General features: G+C 44.4%; 1 protein-coding gene across 3 annotated transcripts in view; it reads left to right on the top strand.

Annotated features, from left to right (window-relative positions):
- The window catches only part of LOC139057936 (uncharacterized), a 117493-nt gene that overhangs the window by 14400 nt on the left and 80607 nt on the right, over positions 1-22486 (top strand). For 2 of the 3 annotated variants that reach the window (XM_070536739.1, XM_070536742.1), the window contains exons 5-7: positions 2400-2415; positions 3673-3767; positions 14878-14976. In XM_070536739.1, the coding sequence (XP_070392840.1) occupies positions 2400-2415; positions 3673-3767; positions 14878-14976 (210 nt within the window). The remainder of the gene's footprint in view (positions 1-2399; positions 2416-3672; positions 3768-14877; positions 14977-22486) is intronic. The other variant, XM_070536740.1, reaches the window with a different exon arrangement.

Here is a 22486-nt window from a genome sequence, read left to right as displayed (position 1 = left end):
TCTCTCCATCAGTGACGGGGAAAACGCGAGAAGTGGAAGGCGTTGGCACATTATGAAGGCGACGATGAAGATCTGCACTGATTACAGAAATGTGCGTCCCAGTATCGACGAGCGCCGAAATAGTGATGTCATCGATATCAACAGCTCAAGCTTCAGCTTGTCGGCAGCGTTTCAAGAGGACGGCTGTGCTGCGGCGTGGTCTTTCGAAGACGACGACGGCACCGCCGTGTTGGAAAGACGGGCAAACGCGTGGCTGATGCTCCAGGTTTTAGCCGGCTCAAAGCGCCGGCAATACTCTGTAATAGCGTCAACTATAGAGAAGTTTTTGCGCAGTAAAGCTTGAAAATGTCGTCGGCGATCCCTTTCGAGCTATGCGCAAGCTTGTTGCCCTCCCACGTCCTTGCATCGGCCTTTCGCCATGGTGATAACACGTCTTCAATGTACGAGACGTAAGATTATGTAGACCTCTACGCACGTGACGTGAGAATCTTTTACACAGCGATCTTCTCGGCAACAGCCTCCTCAAACAAGTACCGTAGTTTTTCTTCGCAGGTGTCCCAGCTCCCTATCTCTCTCAGATTCGCGGTTATCGAACGAGAGAGAGAGAGAGACAGATAGAGGAAGGACAGGAAAGGCAGGGAGGTCAACCAGACGAGCACCCAGTTTGCTACCATACACTGGCGATGGGGCAAAGGGGAATCGAAAGAGGAATAACATGGAGAGTGGAAGCACTGAGTGCCTTTAGGGAGAATGCACGGGGGCATTATATACGGTTGCTTAAGCCGGCGAACTTCAAGTAGTGTACTAGTGCACGAATCGCTTTTCGTGTCAGTGACGGGTGTGGTCACTGTCTGAGTATGTGACTCGGAGAACGGTCTTGAGTCCAATCGATTTAAAGCTGTCCGCACAGAGATGCGGTGTACGTCGTAGCGAGGGGAGGTACCCAATAGGTACTCGATGGTTTTCAACTACCCACAGGAGTCGCGCACCGGGCTCTCGGCTATTCCTATGCAATAGGAGTAGGCGTTAGTGAACGCCAAACCTGGCCAAAAATAATATTTTCGAGCACAAGGAAGTGTCCCATAGGTTGTTAGAACTCACTCTTTCTTCCTGCGCCAGCCAATCCTAAACGTCCGCTTCACGGGAACAAGAGAATGTGCCAGGATCCCTGGGTTTCACCAGCACGACCATTGAAGTGGCAAGTGCTGATGTTGAGGCCACGTTTTCCACCATTGCAGACAATAATATATTTACAATGACAGCGAGGGGAAGAAAAGATGTCTGATCCGGGCCACACTGTGCTCTTCATCTTCTCTGCCAGACCCTTCGTTCATCTAAGTATTAATCGCTCCGCAACAATAAATTGGACTTATGTTAACTATATGAAGAAACTCGCAGTTTAGAGAGTGAAAATTAAAAAAAGGCCCTAGTTTCCACGTCTGCTAATTCAGAAATAATATCGATAGCAACTTGATTACTCTAAGCGAGTAATGAACAAAAACTTATAAGAGCAATGGAGAGATATTTTCATCTGCATTCTTACTCTAACTTTGCATTCTCTGGACTCAGATTCTCTACATAAACCTTTTTTTTTTCGCGTAATAGCACCAGCATAGTGCATTTCGAACTTCAACTACTGCTGTATTATGTCGCGTCTGTTCTGACTAGCCCGGTCCCAATATTTCTAGAAGACTTGACACCTATCTTTGTTTCAACCATGTTGTCCACACTGCTTTATGGCTCTTTAACGTGCAACTATTCAGACTCTCTGTCTGCAATAGGATTTTGCAACGTGATAGTACCTCTGTTTCGTAATATACAAGACAAGGCATGCTGTTTACTTATATTTGTGTAATTCATCTGTAATAACCAAGCGAGTTTACAAATCATAGGTCTGATTTGCCGCAACACGTATATCTGTGCTGTGTCTTAAAGAAAGAGCAACAAACAGGACACTGCCAGAAAAAAAATTGCTGTTCCCAATATAATTTTTTCTGAGAGCTTTTCTGGCAGGACCTAATTTAATAATGTGTATTTCAAACATTTGCTCTGAGGATTGTAACGACACATTTCCGATAAATTTTATTTTTCAGCTTATTTCAGCTAGCGTAATATGAGTGTCAAGAAGCTGTAATATTAAGAAAGCGTCACACCTGGATATTTCACACTTTCTTGGATATTATTTTTTCCTTAAGGCAAACCTTGATAATGAATGGTTTAGCCGTGCAAAGGACATCCATGGATAAAGAGTGCCAAGCAGTGATAAATGGCAAGCCTTCTTGAGTCTTTAAGGAGGGTGGCATTTTTTTGCTGAAACGCTCTGTACGGCTCTATAAGATCCCATGTAGATGAAATAACATTCAACTAACCTTTCCTTCTGTACTTTGTTTTTTCTTGAGGCGAGCAACCCAAGGAGTAAGTATATTGAGGAAACCTTTCTTTTCGGTACAAGCGTGCCTTCTTGCGTTTGCTTAAAATGCTGACCATGAGCTCCTAAGGGCTGGAAGTTTCCGTTGACTCATTTGTCTTTTTTTTATCATATATATTTTTCTTTCACTTGTAGATTCCCAAACACAGTACTTCTGAAACTACCTTTACAACCTAGTCTGTATTTCACAGAAATATTATTGTAGATCCCAACTGCCAAAAATCAATATACAAGCATTGTGCAAGGTGTTCTACAAGAAATAGTAACATTTCAAAGTCGTTCATGCTATACAACATAAATGTAGTCTTTTGGGCGCGAGATACTAAAACAAGGGGACAATAAATTCACAGAAATGAAAGTGCGTAATCGAAAAAAAGATAATGCATATTTAAATGTGACAGAATTTCGTACATTACCTTTTAAAGCAAATTTGCTCCAGCCGCGCCTTGATATTTATGAATTGAAGCCGGTGACGTTTTAAGGCTCATTCCCCTAGAATAAATATTGAAACTACAACGAGAGTTGACATCAGCTTCATGAAAATCGCGGTAAAGGTGTATTTTTGTTCAACATGGCCCTTTAATACTACGATTTGAAGTAAGTAAACTTGAGACATATAAAGTACAAGGATCTTTAGCATTCTTTTTTTTCCTTTGCAAGCTAATGTGTGCTCCATTGACTAGTACCCCGGCACGTACATGTGGGAGTAAGCTTTATCTAGTCAGTATGCCGCATATTACGTGTTTTAACGTCGATATGCTTTTGTGATGCTTGGATATAATGACAACTGCGAAAGGTCAAGTTAACAATCGCCAAAATATTGTGGCAAATTAGCTTACCAGGTACTGTTTTTCCTGTCGCCAGTGCTAGACCACCATGACATATCGCGAATTATTCAGGCAAGCTAAACCAACTGGCATCTCTAGAACAACCACGATTCCTTGATCGTGCCTTCAGCTTAATAGTAGGGAATTTATATTGGCGTGTGTTTTGTTCTCTATTAGAACTGACTTCAGATGAAGCTGTACGAGCGGAGGAAACATGTCCACATATTATGCGCTATTCTTTTATTGAGTTCAACAGAACTGATATTACGTGACAGTTGAAAACGTTATCGAAGCTTGTTATTATATGTCTTGTTCTTGAAAACATGTATTACAGCATCTTTTGGTAGTGTAAACTGCTTCATTCACGAGATGAAACGATTGTTCATTTAGTCGTACTGCCATGTATTTGTACTGCAGGGCCAGCAGCAACACCTTGTGGCTCCTACTCGTAGGAATGTGCGTGGTCCTCATGATCCTCCTGCTTATCACGGCGTTTGTGTTAACAAACAATGGTGGGTAGACTAAATCGCATCTAAATAATCGGGCTAATGTATTTCTTCATAGCAAGTTTACGTGGCATAGTATGCTTTGTTCGTGATGGCTATGATGGCCTTCACATCACACCATGCGCAACAATGGCAACGTGGGGGTTGGGGAGGTGATGAGGTTAAAATGCGATTTATTTATTTATTTATTTGTTTACAACACTGTGAGGTCTAGAAGGGCGGCACAGAGGGACGGGTACAATAAAACGAGAAAAAATACAAATACTCAAACGAGTAGTTTAGGGCATTGCGGAGGGAGTGGATGCAATAAAGATACACCGCACTTAAACAGGTATTTGAATGTGTATATATATATATATATATATATATATATATATATATATATATATATATATATATATATATATATATATATATACAGGATGAGTCGCAGAATGGCTAAGAAGGCTGACCACCAACCACCGCAGCAGCCAGCGTCTCCGAGATTATTCTTCCTTTCTATATCTATATCTATATATCTATCTATCTGTATATGTATATACACACACACACACACACACACACATATATATATATATATGTATCTTCGGTTGTCGTTGTGCAACCCAAGGATACTGGAACTTTCTGCGGTACTGATGGCGCCGACGTTGAAAAGTGGGTCGCCATGTACGAACGCGTGAGCGCAATCAACAGGTCGGACGCTACGCTTATGCTAGTAACCTGTAGTTCTACCTAAGAGGCACGGCACAGGTGTGGTACGAAGACCAAGAAGAGGAGCTAACCAGCTGGGACCAATGCAAAGAGAAATTGAAAGAGGTATTTGGCAAAACAACTGGCCGTAAAATTGCCGCAAAGCGGGAACTGGCCTCCCGTGCCCAATCCTCCACGTAGTCGTGTGTCTGGTACATCCAAGACGTGCTGGTACTTTGTCGTAAAGCCAATCACGACATTACAGAAGCTAAGAAGGTGGGACACGCGCTTAATGACATTGCTGACGACGCGTGTAATCTGCTTATGTACAAGAGCTGCTCAACAGTTGAAGCAATCATTCAAGAAGGCCGACAAATCGAGCAGATCAAAAGCCGAAGCGTCTTGCAACCATTCGCCAGTCTTCCTAATACTGCCGCAAGCGTCGACGTGTGAAGATCTACCCGCACAGTAGCACGCGTCGCCATATGAGGACGTGGTGCGAATCCTTAGACTTGAACTAGATTCGATGGCGCCCGCAGCTTTCTGTTCGAGCCCTGATGTTACCACATTTTCAGTTCCCCTCGTGCAAGCCATCGTTCGCGAGGAATTTGAAAACTGGTTTCAAGTCTGTGTGTGCTGTCGCGTATCCCAGAGCTAACGAACGCCCTTCTAGTATTTTCGCTCCGACCCCTACGCTTCTGTCTGCGTTATCGCAACCTGACTGAGTGGAGAACTGCCGACGACCAGCCGATATGTTTCACCTGTTACCGCATTGCTCATGTCGCCCGATACTGTCGCAACTCTTGGCCCTCAACAAATCACACGCCAACCAACCTGAGCCATTTTGATGGAAATACCAGCAATGTTTCGCCCCCCGCCGAGTCTAACCATGCCGCCAACTCTGCTCGGAAAAAGGGGTACAGCCGCTCACCATCGCCACGCGGACCCAAGTCTCGTTCGCCGCAGCCACGTCGCCTTTCGCCCCCTGTGGCGTTTGGCCGCACCCTCTCGGAAAAGTAGGAAATGCAGACCTCGGAGGTGGTGCTGCATTGCCGACTACTGCAGCAAATCCTCTGTCTGTGCCCATAGGAGAAGTGTAATTGACGTTAAAACAGACGGCGTACCTGTCCAAGCGCCCGTCGACACTGTAGCCCACCTATCTGTGATGAATGCCAGCCTACGTAGACGTTTAAAGAAGGTCCTCACCCCAGCAGCTGCCCAAACGCTTCGTGTGACCGACGGTGGCGTTCTTGGTGTTCTTGGAAGGTGTACTACGCGTTAAATTATAGCCGGCCGCCCTACTTCTGTTCTCTTAGCTGGGATCGACAACTGCCCTCATGACGTTATCCTTGGGTTGGAATTTTCATCCACTCATTCCGCTCTCATCGACTGCTAGACCGGCGTTCTTCAGTTAGAACTGCCTCAACTCGCCGATGCTCCGAGTACTGCCCCACAGCGCTTGGCCTCACTTCAAGATGTGCGTCTGTCACCGGAGGCAGGCACGTACCTAGGGGGGGGGGGGGAGGCTCCGCTCCTCCGAAATTATTCGGCATACCTCCCCCCTTCTATCTGCCTAAGGCACCACTCTTCACACACATTCCTAAAGCGTCGACGAATCAATCTACTCGACGGTCAACATTTTGCTGCCTTTTACAGCGAAAGGAGTATATGACTTACTTCCGTAGTATTTTTCGGCGTCCGTTCGCAGAAAAAAATCATGGGGGCCGATCTTGGTGATAGTGCTAGAAGGGTCCAAGATCAATGGCACATACCCCTTGGACTCGGGAACCTATAACGCACCCTTCGGAATTTTCTGGATTGGCCTACGTATGGGGAGTTCTTATTTCCTGCTTCACCTCCGCCGTGGGTGGGCCCGGTATTGCAATATCTTCGGGATCGGCCTACGCATGGGGAGTTCTTAATGCCTGCTTCTACCTAAAATGCGGGTGGGCACGGTATGGCAATATCTTCGGGATCGGTGTACGTGTGGGTAGTTCTTAATGCCTGCTTCACCTCCGCCGCGGGTGGGCCCGGTATTACAATATCTTCGGGATCGGCCTACTTGTGGAAAGTTCTTAATGCCTGCTTTACCTCCGCTGCAGGTGGGCCCGGTATTGCAATATCTTCGGGATCAGCCCACTTATGCGGGATGTTTAAAGCCTGCTTCACCTTCGCTGAGTGTCGGCCCTGTGTTGAACTATCTTCGAGAGCGGCGCACGTATGGGGGTTATTAGAGAGTTTTAGCCCAGCGGGTTTACGGCCAGCGGAGCGGAGCGGGCGAGCGGAGACGCGACTGCGCATGCGCACCACGCTGAGGCGGCCAGCGGTTTTACGGAGCAGCGTTTACGCCCGCTGGAAAGCACTCCCCAGCGGAGCGTATACGCAGCGCGCGAGCGTGCGTAAGGGCGCGCGGGCGTGTATGGGAAATGCAAGACGGCAGCCGCGAACATGAACGCCGGCAGTTCTGCATCGAAGACGGCGACTGCCGCGCTGACCCGTACATTAATACTCAGTACATTATTAACAAATAATGCACTGAGAACGTGTAATATATCTTTATTCAACATTTCTTGCATAATAAAAGCAAGCGTAATTCAATTTCATTTCTCAGTAATTCCTATTCGAACCACTAGGTGGGGCAGCAGAGCTCCCCGCTCTTAACCCCGCTCGAGCGGGTGATCCGCTGGGCTAAAATTCTTCTTTCGCGCGCCGCTCCGCTGGCGCAACGGTGGAGACCGCTCCGCTCCGCTGGCCGTAAACCCGCTGGGCTAAAACTCTCTATTAACGCCTGCTTTACCTCCGCCGCGCATCGGCTCAATATTGCACTGTCTTCAAGCCAACCCGCAGCGGAGGTCAAACACATTGCTTTTTGTTTGAGAGCTTTGACTGCCGTCAGCTTTCGCTGCCATTCCATCTTCACAAAATGGAATGATTGTCAATTTTTTCACTCCTTTTGGATGGCGGTAGTTATCGGGATCTCCTGGGGTGTGGGGGCTAGCTTTCTCATCGATTCCATGCCTGCGCGATTAACTCAAGATGAATTCATTTGTCAACATCTATTGCATGAGGCAGGACGTAGTTCATAATTTTGATTATATTTTATTTTATTTATAATGCCCAACACAATTTTATGTCACCATGTATTCAATAATCACGCGCATTTCTGTTGCTTCGTTAGTTCAACCTTCTTTATTTAGACTGACCCAAGAGTCAGGAAAGGGATTCGGTTCATAGCCGGCTGGTCTGTATGCTCGTGGAATGAGTTGCGGCCGGAGAAAACGCCAGTTGCGCTTAACTTTTCCTTTTTCTTCATTACTTCCTCGAGTGACGGCTGGCCGCGACGCTGGCAGATCCTAGGAACCATAAATCCGTGATATGGCTTAGGTAAAGTGGAAAATAAAATATTGCGAAACAGTGTCCATTAACAGACCCTGCAATAACCGTTCACACCATAAGAAATGACTGTCACCCGTTACCTCATCTAGTTTTTCCCTTATTGTACTGCACTTTTCATGAAAAATTGGCAACTGGAAGCAAGAGTCGCAAGGAGATGAGAAATTAAGCGATCTACTAAGGAAGAAAGCCAAGGCAACAGCCAAACAGGGAGGAAAAGCAAAAATGGTTAGTGAAAATATTTATGGATCAACATCTTTCTATTGAAAAAGAAGTAGAGAAAACGCCGCCCGAAGTGCAGAAAAATTTTGTGTGTTTTGAATAACGATTCTACAGATATCGATTGAGCCGCTGGACGTAGCCGCTTCCCTGCTGTGCTAATGGGGGGGTTGTTACTTTCCGCGGTGGGCGCAGTACGTATAGAACCGCAGCGTCTTGCACTCTACGCAGTTGTACGGGACAGGTGACCATGCATGTTTACGCAACTTCCCAAAGGACAACTCGAGTCGGGTTTGCTACTTGGTACAGCCGTAAACGAGGGATCCGAAAGAACTGTGATTGTTCCACAAATATACATTTCTCTATAATTCTTCCAGAGGTTATTCGAAAAGCGCTACTGGAAATCATTATTTTGCACTTTCGCTTGTTAACTTGTTCTTGGCAAGGTTCTTACTGCGCATGTTCCATGCGTGAGTCCATTTGGTGAGGCTCTTTGTTGTCCAAGTAAAAAAGATGTCTATCCCAGAGGCGTACCTGTGAGATACATGTGATTTCTATTCTCTTTTGTGGCTTTACGCGTCTTTATAGCAAATGGTGGGAATCATTCACATTTGTACTAGTAAAGTACCCTCCCCCTCATTTGGATATAAAGGTTATCTTGGGTTGCCCCCCCCCCCCCCAGCCCCCCGAAAAAAATATCCTGCGTACGTGTCTGACCCGAGGCAGTTACTTACGTCACTTTGACCGCCCAGTCACAGGTTTCTGACGGTGAATATGTGCTTCACCCAATATCGATTTACTTTTGGACCGGAACCTTGCTGCTCCGCATACGTTAGTCACGGTTACTAATAGCGACGTCGTTCTACCGCTTCTTAATTTCAGCCTTTGCCCTCAAGTGCTTCCGGCCGGCATGTTCTTGGCCAGCCTTTCTGGCGGTTGCGAATTTTACATTGAGAGTCTGAATCTCGAGAGTGGCTTAATAACACCAATTGCAGCTGACAGCTCTGTTTCCTTAAGGGATGATTTCGCGAAAATGATTGCACCTGACCTCACCTCTGCACACGCCACGGACATACGACTTCTGCTTGAATCGAACAGTGACATCTTTGATTTCGCTGACAGGCCATTACGCCAAACATCTGTTGTTCACCACCGTATAAACACTGGAGATACGAATCCTATTCGTCGGCGTCCCTATCGTGTATCGCATGCTGAACGTAGAGTCATCAGTGTTGTTCAGAAATGAACAAAATGCTCCGCAAAGGGGTCATCGATCCATCAGCCAGCCCTTGGGCTTCGCCTGTCGTCCTTGTGGAAAACAAAGATGGTACCTGGCGTTTTTGCGTCGATTGTCGCCACTTAAACAATATCACGCGAAAAGACGTCTATCCACAACCACGCATCGATGACGCCTTCGACTGCTTGCACGGTGCTAAATACTTCTCGTGCATCGCCCTTCGATCCGGCTACTCGCAGATTTCAGTTGATCAATTGGACCGCGAGAAGACGGCCTTCATCACGCCTGATGGCGTATATCAGTTGAAAGTCATGCACTTTGGCCTATGCAATGCTCCTGCGACATTTTAATGTATCATGGACTTTCTTCTGCGCGGCTACAAATGCGTCACCTGTCTTTACCTTGACGACGTTATTGTTTTTCCTCCCACGTTCGGCAGCCACCTTAAACGACTTGCTGCAATTCTTCCGGTCTTCCGAAAAGCCGGCCTTCAACTGAACTCCACGTAGTGTAAATTCGGGTGCCGTCAGATCACAGTGTTGGAAAACCTCGTTGACGCATCCGGTGTCAAACCAGATCCGGAAAAAGTTCCCGCCGTACCCAGTTTCCCTGTGCCATGTTATGCCTCTGACATGCGCTGCGTCGTCGGCCTGTGTTCTTAGTTTTGCTCTTTCGTCAAAACTTCGCCAACGTTGCTAGGCCTTTGACAGATCTTCTAATGAAGAACACGTCATTCTCATGGGGCCCGGAGCAGGCTCACGCGTTCGCCACTCTCATCGGGTGTATGACCACGCCTCTCATACTTGCCCACTTTGATCCATCTGCCGTGACCACAATCCACACTGACGCAAGCGGCTATGACATTGGCGCTGTTCTCGCCCAACACCAGAATGGTACCGATTGCGTGATAGCTTACGCCAGCCATCTGCTGTCCCCTGCCGAGAGAAATTACTCCATCACCGAGCTCAACGCCAATGACGAGATTTCGCTGCTACACTTTGATGCATCTTCAAGTCAGACGCCTGTCGAGGTCGTACACGTTTCGCGCATGAAGCCATACTTCGCATTAAATGTTTCGCCTGCCATGCGCCGGGACGGCGCTTCGCCACCCGACGGTCCTGTTAGGGAAGGATGAGAGAAGAGAGAGGAAGAACAAGATTGGAGACTCTGGCTGCTGCGTGTTGTTGGTGGTCAGCCATCTTAGCTATTCTGACTCATCCTCTCTATATTTTGTAAATATAGTTTTTATACACTCGCAACATCCCCGTAACAATATTTTAAAAGTACATAATTGAAGCGGTAGAACAACACCAAAGTGACACTTGAATATTGCAAATCAATGGAATTTATGAGAGCACGAAACCAAAGCATCCAATTTTTACCTTGAACGGCACACCTAGAGCTCTAAATTATTCTGGAACTTCGAATCAACACGAGCATGAAGCATATTTATTTTGCCATATCTAGTCGTTTGAGTTTCAGTTGATTGTTCATTCAAGACATATAGCTGGCTGTTAGTATTATCAGGCCAGTCTCATACAGACGCGTCTCTCTCAGGTGAATCGACTGCAGTGGTACGGGACCCTCCGGCATTCTGCATTGTGTCATTGTCAAACACAGAAAAGATACAGGACGCGCTGAAAAGAAGTGGTGTTTCAAAAGTGGTATTATGCATAACCCAAATGAGCGAGAGGAGGATTTATTTTGCCTCGTACTTCCATACGTATTGCTCCCCACTTATTTATTTATTCAAAACACCCTCACATGCAAATGCATTGTAGAGGGGAGTGGCTACAAAGGAACGGTAAGTTATACTACGTCATACAAAAAAATGGTAACACAAAAACTATCAAAGCTGAATACAAGAAATAAGAAAAGAAAAATCAAATAGCGTGATACAAAGAAAATGGCACGCTATATGGCACACTCAGAATGAAAAAAAAAATGCGAATAATGATTAGCTGAACAACGCATAATAAGTGATGTAAAAAAACCTGGCAGGAAGGTGATGGCAGTCACGTGAGGTGTTTGACATGAAAGATTGTAGGAATGTGTTTGTGCGAGGTGATGCACGCTCCACTTTACACAAGTGTCAACCCGCGATGAAAGGTGCATAGGTGGAGGGATAAGCTCACCGTGTAGATGATGATCACGGTGGACATTCTGAAATAAACATTACAAAAAAGTTTTCTGCGTAGTGATAACTGAGACAACTCCAAAGTGGCTTCATTGCTGTTACGCTGGATCTACGATAATAATTGGCAAGTATGAAACGTGTGGCGTTATTCTGAATCAATTCATTTGCATTAATAAGGTTACCATGGTCAGGACCCCAATGAGAAGCGGCATATGCTAATTTTGGGTGCACAAGTGCTCTATAAAGAAACAATATTAGTTCTGTCGGAGACCTATTGAAATTTAAATAACGATAGCATGAAACTTGTTCGAGCGCACTACTTTTAAGTTTATAAATTGGGAAGCGTTGGTTTTTGTTGGAAACACGCAATAATTTGCATTTATAATCTTTATTTCCATGAGACACTTATCGGACAAGCCCATTATGGAATCAAAGTGAGAATGTAATATGTGTTCATCGTGCTCACTGCTAATTTCCCGATATATAGAACAATCACCGGCGTAAAGGTGAATATTGGAAGGAACGCAAGTTGATCGGTAATTAGTGTAGAATAAGGAAATAAATGCGCCTGAAACTGAGACATGAGGCACGCCAGATGGACCGTATGATGGCGAAGAATCGTGATCGTTCAACCGTAACGTACTGAAGTCGACTGGTAAGAAAGTATTCTAGCCTTGTTAGTAATTTATTATCCAAGTTCAACGCCGAAAGTTTGACCATAAGGGGTGTGTGGCATACTTTATCGAACGCTTTCGCGGAGGCTAAATATGTCGTATGTCGTCGTCGTTGTCGTCGTATAATAATAATAATAATAATAATAATAATAATCTATTGTTCCTTAAGAGCCCCTGTCGGGGTATTACAGAAAGGGGGAGCGTATACAAGGTAGATAATAAAAACAAAGCTCATAAAAATATAACAGTGTAACACACAGACATAAAGATAAGCAAGGAACGCGACATTTAAAACGGTGCTTGTCAATATTGCCTTTATGCCACAAGCGCCACACACGTCGGCGAATGGTTAGCGCAGCAGGGTGAGTACATAGTGGTTACAGGGGAAGAAAACAAAACAACTCAATACAGGCAAAAGGATAAAATTTCATATCAACACAAATCGGAGCAAAAAGGACATGTCAACGCAGATGATTTAACAACATCGCCTAAAGCCTTGTCGCGTCGTGCTCATTAGTTAGTGAATCGGGCAGCAGGTTCCATTCTTCAATAGCGATCGGGAAGAAGGACTTCTTAAAAGCATTAGTGGAGCCATGAAGTCGTTCGCCGCGATTTGAATTGAATAGGCGGCGCGATGTACGAGTGGGAGGAGATATAAGGGAACCACGCAGATAGCAGAAATTGAAATATAACTTATGGAATAAACACAGGTGCGCAACTTTTCGTCTGAGAGCTAAGGAAGTGACGCCAAGTGATACTTTAATGGAGCTTGCGCTGGAATGAAAGTCCTATGTCAAGGATGAAGCGTGCTGCACGGTTCTGGAGGGATTCAAACATGTTAATTAGGTAGGACTGATCGGGACTCCAGATCACGGATGCATACTCAAGCCTACTGCGGAAAAAAGTTTCATATGCTAGTTTTCGTATGTTGGCGGGGGAAGTGGGAAGTAATCTGATAAAACCTAGTGTACGTGAAGCGTCGGCGTTGATTTTTGTAATATGATCAACACAACTTAATTTGCTATTGATGGTGATGCCAAGGTAACGATAAGATTCCACCTGCAATAGGCCCTCAGAAAATAAAGAATAAGAATTACTTAAATTAGAGCGCCTCCGAGAAATTTGCATAAAATTAAACTTCCTAGCATTTAGTTCCATCATCCCCCACAATGTGCATCCATTTCCAATAAGCTTCACATCGTTCTGGAGGGCAGCTTGATCGTCTTTAGTATTTACGCCGGTAGATAATGCAATCATCTGCGTAAAGGCGGATGGTGGATGAGATCATAGAGAGAGGATGAGATGAGATTTTGCTGTCAACTTGGGAACTTCTGTCCAGTATGGTGTGCAAGCGATGTGGGAAAAGTAGTACTTCTGTGTCTAATGAGTAGTATCGGCGGAAACCGTCTTCAGCACCCGGGAAGAAGTTATTTGAGTCTAAAAAGTTTAAGATGGTATAATCCATTATATGCTCCTTAATTTTACAAGGAATGCATGCTCGTTAATGAAATATGAAATTGAGTGGTAGTTAAGAGGACAGTGCGTGCTACGAGATTTATGAATAGGAACCACCTTCTTAATCTTCAAGTCCGACGGTAAGGAACCATTATCAAGTGATTGGTGAAAAATCGCAGTAAAGAAAAGAACTGAGCACATCTTTGTTTGATTTAGAAATTTGAAGTTGTTGTTATCTACGCCACAAGAGGATGAAAGTTTCAGAGTGTTCATTACCATTACTATACCAGCATATTCTATCGTAACAGGAGACATGGGGGGGGGGGGATTCTGTGAGAAAAAATTATGAAGTTTGCCTGGACCATGAGAAGAAAAATTACTGGTGAAAGCTTTGTTAAATATGCGAAGAGAATCAGCTGGCTGTCTCTGTTCGCCTGAATCATCATTCAGCGATATCCAATAAATTTCACCGCCCTTAACTATGTTGCAATATTTCTTAGTGTTATTACACAGTAAGTTAGCTAGAGTACAGTCATAAATAGATATCTTAGCTGCGCGAACGGAACTTTGGTAGTCGTCTTCTGCTTAGCACAATTCCAAGTGTTGAGCTGTGCTCTGGAACATTGTCAAACGAAACAGCCACTGCTTTTTTATGATTGTAGAATATAGACTGTGCCAATGAATGAACTTCACTAAAAATAAGTGTGGCTGTTGTCTGAGTAAAAGTATTATTATGCGAAGAATTATTAAATAGTGCCAGTGAAGTCGCTCTATGAAGCTTTCAACTTTTGTTCGGCCAATTTCGGGTGATTTCCTTTTTTTTGTCTGAGTAGTCTATCTAAAATTAAGAAAGCGGATTCGCTGTGGTGTTGGCCACATTGATGGCAAGGATACCGGATGTTGCTACACTCCGTTCTTTCCATAGAATTCCTCGTATGCTGGCCATAACTTCAAGTTTTGTGTAACTACCTGATAGAGAGATCGTGGGAAGCCACGCAAGAATTTTGCTAAATCCTAGTTTACTGCATACAGAATTATTGGCCAAAAGATGTGAATAAAAATAAAAATTGAAACAGCAAGGACCTCGAACAGTCAGAAAAAGTAGTTAGTTTTTTTTTTCAACTGCGCCTTTTATATTACGCCGTTCAGTACCAATCCTGTTTTCATTACTGCTGCAGTCTCACGAGTAAAATGAGCCAAACAAGCATCGCATGTTCTCGCAGTCGACAATGCCTCAGAGGACGCGAGCATACACAGCAATGCATATCAGTCGTACTAAATGTTTGCCCACTTCTCTTTGTCTCGCCACAGACACAGATCTTTCCGATAAAGGTGCCGATGGCGGTAGTGACGATGGATCTGAAGAACAAAGGCGACCGGGCGGCGTCTACAAGCCACACGCTAACCAAGGTTTGTACCTTAATGAACACTTGTGCCACAGCGCCCTCTCTACGGCCACTTAGAGTAATCACAAACATACATAACGTAATGCGTCTAGATAAATAAAAATAAAAAAATTCAATGATTGAAAAGGCACATCGAATGATCATGTGGAAAGGCTTGTGACAGGAATCTTTCGCGAGTGTTGACTGCGACTCCACTAGCTAGAGAGCTCGACATATTCTCCCCCCTATTATGAAATGCGCTTTAACTTTAAGCTCACGCTTGACATGATCTAAGTGAGGCCTAGAGCGTGAATGTGCCGAAAGCCTTCATCGTATTTCCATTATTTTGTTGAAGGCGAGCATGGGGTTCGAATTAGGATTGATTTCCGGAAACCGAGCGTAAGCCACCTGCGCGTGAAAGATCAAAACACAAGAACCGCAAAGGCGTACAACCGACACCATGAGCATTGATCTTACAATCGAGGTTTTTTGCTTATGAACCCACATATACAAGTACAAATAATGGAAGCAATATTGTCACGTGGTGGTGACGTTGAATAACACAGTAGCAATACTGTGAACAAGAAAACTAACTTTTATTGGGCGAACCTGTGCCCACAAGACAGGCTACACTTATAGAACAACGATGGCGGCGAACACGCTCGGTGATCGTCGAAAATCTGATCAGCGAGTCAAGCGCGTCGGCTTTTATAGATCCGTCGTGGAATGTTCCAGGCGCGTCCTGCGCTGCACGATAACATTTGTTAGGCGGCCAAACGTGGTCGCCCGATAAAGATAAGTACACCTGGCAATATAAAAGGCAGAGCATCAGTCAAAAAACACCAATAAAAATATCGGGTCGCATATTTGAACAGTCACCTTTTATCAAGGTACGTAGTTAGTTTTTATTTCATTAGAACGTGGCAGAAAATAAAGCTCATTGTAAAAATATTCACATCAAGGCGAAGGCGCCGGCGGGGGGGGGGGGGGGGGTTGCATAGAAGTGTCTTATAGCTTTCATATTTATTCCACTTCTAAAATTTTGCGCGTACATTTACCGCTAATCTCATTGCCATTGTTTGTGCAAACTGTCCCACTCAGCAATGGTCCATACAATGGAAAGCTCACTAACAGGAAAGCGCACGCTCAAGGTTGGGCGCGCGATCTGTGGTCCATGCTTTGAGATAGTCGCCTGTTTATTCGACGTACGCTTCTTTCATCACAGTCAGACGGAGTATACAAAACATTCGTAGCAGCTGACAAACATCTGACAGAGTTACTCAGTGCTGCCTCGGGTTATACAACCTCCAGTGGTAACTTACTAGCATGTGCAGTTTACAAAGGCGACTAAACCCACAGATGACGACGTCCACGCCTCTCTTTCTGAGAATTTTTGAAATATAGAAGAGCGCGAAATAACTCGGAATAGGTTTTTTTTTTCTTGCTGGAACATCAGTATCATAGCTGCCATATTTCAAAGTGCCAGCTTTATTAGCTCCCTAAATTGGTTGCGTGTAATAGACGAATGGAAACGCTTGGACAACCCCGCATCAATAGGGTCACAAGTCTGTATGTGGAAGCCAGTTTCATTCATAAACCTGCATGACTTAGGCAGACCGTTAACAAAGGTTAGGCGTCTAACCATTCTCATTATAAGCTTAGAATGTGCTGAACTATCGAGGAGTAACAGTTTGTTGCCTCGGCGTTTGTAGGCCCAGCACACACGGGTTCGTAAATACAACGCTAAAATGAACCAAATGCAGCCATTCCGTGGCACTCCCTGCGTCAAACTTCAGGGCCTAGGCTCCGAGGAAGCATGTTCATTGTAGTTACAGGAATGAGGCGGTAAGTACTGTTGTCGCAGTACAAAAACATTAAATATGGATCAGCCCACATAAAAAGAGGCAAAAGAGGCAATCCCTCAAATGGTCGGGCCAATTAAATGTTACTCAAAGGAGAAGCAATACGTATACGAATGCACATTTTTTTTCGCTGTATGGAATTCGAGCCATTTCACGACGTATTCCATAATGCGAAAATTAAGTACGCTTCAGCTCGCTGTTTTCTAAACGATATATAGGTACGTAGAACAAAAAGCAAAAATGGTCATTGTCTCAACAAGCGGGACAGCGGAACACAAGTACAACTTACACCGTGCTCGTTCTGGCGATTGACCCCGGTATTCACAAGTGCTCCTCGACTCGACCCTCTACCCGAAACACCCCTTCAGTGAAGGAAAGCCCGAGCGTTTTGCTCGAGAATCTCAAGGTAGCCCCGCACCGCTGCCTCCAATCGCTCTTCGTGTGCAGTTAGAGGGTAAGCAAGGCTGCGATGTGATCTGTGCCTCGCCTTGTCTGCTTTTTACCTGTTGCCTCTATAGCTTTTCATTTCACAAAGATGCTGCGCATCTTCAAGGGCGTTGTTTTACGGCCAAGTGAAATACTCAGGTGTGCTTCGGCAATGGCGTAATTATACAGCGGCGCGGAAACAGGTAAGTCATACTGTAAAAAATAGCGCCACTCCATGGAGTGATTTGTCGTGCTTTTCCGCACATAAGTCAGTTGATGACTTACATACAGGTATTCTGCGGTCGATCGCCGAAAGCACTAGAGCGGGGTAAAAGGCCTGACGCTTCCATTATAGGTGCGAGCGTCAGTGCTTCACATCTTTCTCGCGGAATATCGTACAAAAGCTGCATCAGTTCAAGTACGGCGTGATAGAATGCGACTGCGGCGGACTTCGACCACCGAAAAGAGAACAACTCTCAAGATTCCTGCCATTAGTGGGTGTATTGTTTCTGTGTCAGATTGCTTCTTGTAGATCTGGCTGCGCAAGCGCCACCATTCTCCCCGCCTGAGCGGTTTGTATTTGGATAGATGGTCCCTCCCTACGCTAATCTTAGGACGGCGAAGCGCGCTACAATAAGGCTACCGTCTCTGTGAACAAGCAGGTACGTCGCTATAATTTTTGCAATTTTTCTTGCTTTCCACCAGTTAGTTGCTCTTATAAAACAACGGGTGCAGCGTACTTTTCCGTAGAAAGTGGACATTCGATGGTATTCAAAGTCATAAGAGACCGTTACTTGAACGTTGCTTCAAAACACTCGCGTTGGTTAGCTTATCATGCGTATGAACACCCTATCCCAATGAGGAACTTAGCAACCATGAAATGGCGTTTCTGATGATTCCTTCATGCTTATGGATGTGCTTGCGATTTTTATTTCAATATGTAACCAAAAATAACAGCACAACAGAGTATAACTTTGGACCTCATATTATTTTTTATTGTGATAAAAAATGTAGCAGTGACGTAGCTCCTAATACAAACAATGCTAGGAAATGGTTGCAGATATGTGTCACTTTTCTTTATCAGAAATATTCCATCTATTAGTGGGTGCATTAAATGGGTGTCAAATCTCTGTATGTCTCTCTGGCTACACAAGCGCCAGAACAACTTAAAAACCTTATTTGCAAATATAAATAAAAACCGCATCGCATCACAAAAAAGAAAATAAAAACCCTGAATGAAAGTATTTACAACAAAAAGTGAACTAAAAAACGAATAGAGTGGGGTCAGATTGAACTCGACCCTCTTCGATCCTATAAAAAATATTGCTGCTGAATCATTTTGTCGTGCCATTCCCAACCCATTTGCACAAGGGAAATTTTTTAGGTCATATACAGCGATTTGAATGTTGCGGCCATGGGCGCAACAACCTTTGCAAAAAAAACAAATCTCGCAATATACAATAATATACGGAGCGCCTTTTTAATCTTCTAGCAGCTATAATATGAATCGCCCCTTCTAATTCTCTCCCATTAGCGACAGCTACCTTATTTCACTATGTGCTTTGTGGTGAAGAATTAGGGTGACGACGGGTTGATTTTGACCTGCTGGAAATTTTACAAATCTTAGAGAAACTACACAACTATTGGCGTAGAGCGTATTAAAAAGTACTGAAGTCGATGCGAAATTAGTTTCAATATGGAAGAGGTCCAAACATTGAAAAAACTGAAAATGCCTGATGTTCAGGCACATAAATAATAATGGAGCGGCTTAAGTAATGATGAATGGTCAAATTAATTTTAAAGCTTGTACTAAAGATATGCATTTCTGATGGTCTAATCGGAGTATTTTTGTTTTAAGCGAGAAAATTATGTTCATGTAGAGCGTTCACTTTGGCCGTAAACATAAGCGCCGGCCAGTGAGTGCGCTTCACAGCAGTGGACACTTCACCGCGGCAACTGAACGATGCGACAACCATGCGGCTGGTAATATGGTGCTTGGCTTTACGGTCTCACATGACCGGAAACTTAGAAACGTGGCAGGCAGGAACGTCATTCCTGGGAGCAGCTATTTTACTCTCACATCGCCACATAGGTGCAGGTAGGACAGGCGCAGTATGGCTCCTAGGACTCATATCGTGTGCCTTGTTTTGTCGCTTTCAAGAGGTTGCAGCTCTTCACTGCGTTACCGACCGCCTTTGGCCCTTACAAAGCACATGTGGCGGAGTAAGAGTTGAGCCCACAAATAATAGACATCTGCAGTGATGGCACGAAATTGTGAAAAGGTACCCCTAACTTTGAGAGAGATCGTATTATCCAACCTTGCTTGCATTTTATGTTTTTTCCTTTTCAATCCTTCTCTCTGGCACGCACAGCAATTCTTCAGCCAACGGGGTGCATGTATATGTCCTGTATAGGGCTTCTCAAGACTGGCCCTGGCTGCCAACTAATTCATGGTGTCGCCGACCCGGTTAGAAGCGCTCTTGCCATGAAACGTTTCAAAAAATTTTGTTCTGCCGATAAAATTAAAATGTTTTTCACGCTATCGCAGACATTCAACATTTTTCTTGTTCTTGTACTGTGATGATGCACCGTCTGAAAGCTAAATAATTATGAGATATACAGTCCTCAATCACGAGGAATTTAGCACGATGGGCACGAGATTGTACGGTGCGATTCTGTGTGACGAAGGGATGAAACGTCGCTTCCGTATTAACTCAGTGATACTATACGGCAGCATCTTTTGAAGAAAAAAGAATGATTTTGTACGGTGAAGTGTCAATTCGTCATCCTGTAGGCTCGTTGTGAGCTCTCTTAAGCAATTTGCTTCTTCTATTCTCACAAAATGTTGAAACTTGAGATCTTGTAGCGTGTCTAAAGGCTTCTCGGAAAATTGAGTGGCAATTAAAATGATTATTTTGAGCCTGTGGCGTATACTACTGACCGAATGCTGAACATTGACGTGGTCAATTAAACTTTGATGACGAAAGATAAGTTATACTGTACAAGTTCATTCATGAATCCAAAAATAAAATTTCTTGAAAAATCTTTATGCTTACCAATTCACAGGCACAATTTTCAGGTGCAGAAGCACTGGCCATACAGTACGACATCTTTTTTGCATCATATCGGCCGTACTAGGATAATAAATATTAGCGTCTTCTTGCCTGCGCTAAAAGCTACCGCAGAATCGCCTTTAAACTTAAGCAGCCAAATGGTATACCCTACATTCTTTCTCGGCATGCGTGCTGCATCCGATGTCAGCTGAGTAATTGTTTGGGGACATCGTCCTTCTAGATCTTCGCCTCTTCCCGTTCTCAGCATCCACGATCGCGCGAAAACCAAACTGAATCCTACGACGCCCTCTTGTGTAATACACGCTGTACGGCTGCAAACAGTGAGCATTACGTCATCTCAGATGTGGCTTGGTCTTCCGCAGAAAACACCTAGTGGCTCCGCTGATCGCAGGCCACGGCATTTTTCCTGCCTAAGCTATTATATAATAATATAATATATAAACAATATTTCCTTTGTATATGGGCTTATTTTAATAAAGTTGGCAGTTTTAGTGCATCATCCTGTGGTCATCTGCTAGAATGGAAGGTATACTGCGGCTTCGCCCAGCACTACCTGGTAGGCCTGAGCACTTCTACATTTAGTTGTACAGACCAAGCTTCTTCCTGCATAAGAACACAGGCGCCCCGTGTAAAATATGGCAACACAGTGGTGTACTCGGACCATTCGCAATGTTTGTGCTACGTGCCGCCATGAGATGCGACTGCAAGACGAACCGTGCATCTCACGGGCTGTGTCAGCGATGCGAGCTCTAAAGCAAAGTTCACCTGTGCAGAAGCTGGGCTGAAGAAACCATTCCGCTCCGTAGCACGAATCACGCGGGTCAAGAAGCGATCGAGAAGCAGTCTAGAAGCATTGACTATGGATGACTCAGTGTTTCATATACACTTTTGCTATGACAACATCTTTCTAAGCCAGCTGTCTTACTTTTCTTGGTGGCACCTACTTCGTCGGCGGTGCCATGCTAAACCGGAGAATGGGTGTAGGATTAGTATTATCAAAAAAGCCATCAGCAGAGAACACAAATCAGCATACCATTTTAGCTGCGAGCCCACTGTATCTTTCGTTTTCCCCCGGAGACGCGCGTGGCACAGTGAAGCGGACTTGCGGGCCGGCGTCCAAATGTATTGAACCATGTATTTTAAATGCAGCGCATTTAAAATACATGGTTCAATACATACAAATACACCGTTTCATTTCCTTTTTTATGGTTGCTCCTCATTCAGTCCGAACTACTCGCCCATTTAGTTCAGTACTTTTTCAAGGACTTTACTGCCAACTATTCAGTCAGTCTCTTAAGTGGTATTGTGCATCTAAAACTTGTCGAATTTTCTAAAAGTCGGTAAACTCTGCGCTGAATCAAGGTATTGTTCCACCCCAATCACACTGTGGGAAAAAGTAGTGGCCACCAATAGGCGGGATTACGTAGGCGCAAATACTGTTATAGCGGCGACCAGAGTTGTAACGTCCTCTGTGTACTTTTGTATATTTGTGTTTTTTTTTGGCAATGTAGGTTTCACCCACCACCGCAACATTCGTAACACTGTAAGAGGTAGCCAAAATGTTTTTCTTGCAAAAAAAGTTCACGAGAACGAATAGAATAGCAAAATGATTCACCACAATTTTTTGGCATGGAATCGGAAAAGTTCGAGCGCAATGTTTGGGACGTTTGGTTTGGAACGGCAAATACTTCAGCTAAATTTGATCTGCCTTAACATAACTGTATGTTTTCACTAGCCTCTTCTCTTTTGCAGGAACCAGGCTGCCAACAAAAGCGCACACAACTGTCTTTTGAAGTGTGCTATATGTGCTGCGCTTGCATTGTTGTACGAGCGGAGAAGAGCTCCAGCCTATATGACCTAATTCACTGCAGAACTTGTTGCACTAATCTGGCTGAGACTTTTATCTATTTTCCGACATCCTAACAGCTCAAAGATCACGAACAGACGAATTTTGACTGCACGTATTTGGCTTGACCTTGTAGCTGACACCACTTTATTTCTTGTTCAAGTTTCGTTTTTTCATCCATATTTATTGATACTGTACGAGTCCCTTAATAGTTTCTACTAGATGTGAGTGTCAATCTGTAAAACTATAAATTACCGTTATTCTAGTGTTTTTCTGTTCTGATACGATTGCCAAAACACCTTGCACTCTGATCCTACAAACGCAGGC

The sequence above is a fragment of the Dermacentor albipictus genome, chromosome 3, assembly GCF_038994185.2.
Source record: "Dermacentor albipictus isolate Rhodes 1998 colony chromosome 3, USDA_Dalb.pri_finalv2, whole genome shotgun sequence".
Classification (NCBI taxonomy): Eukaryota; Metazoa; Arthropoda; class Arachnida; order Ixodida; family Ixodidae; genus Dermacentor; species Dermacentor albipictus.
The sequence above is the reverse complement of the archived record's forward strand: the minus strand, read 5'-3'. Positions and strand labels throughout refer to the sequence as shown.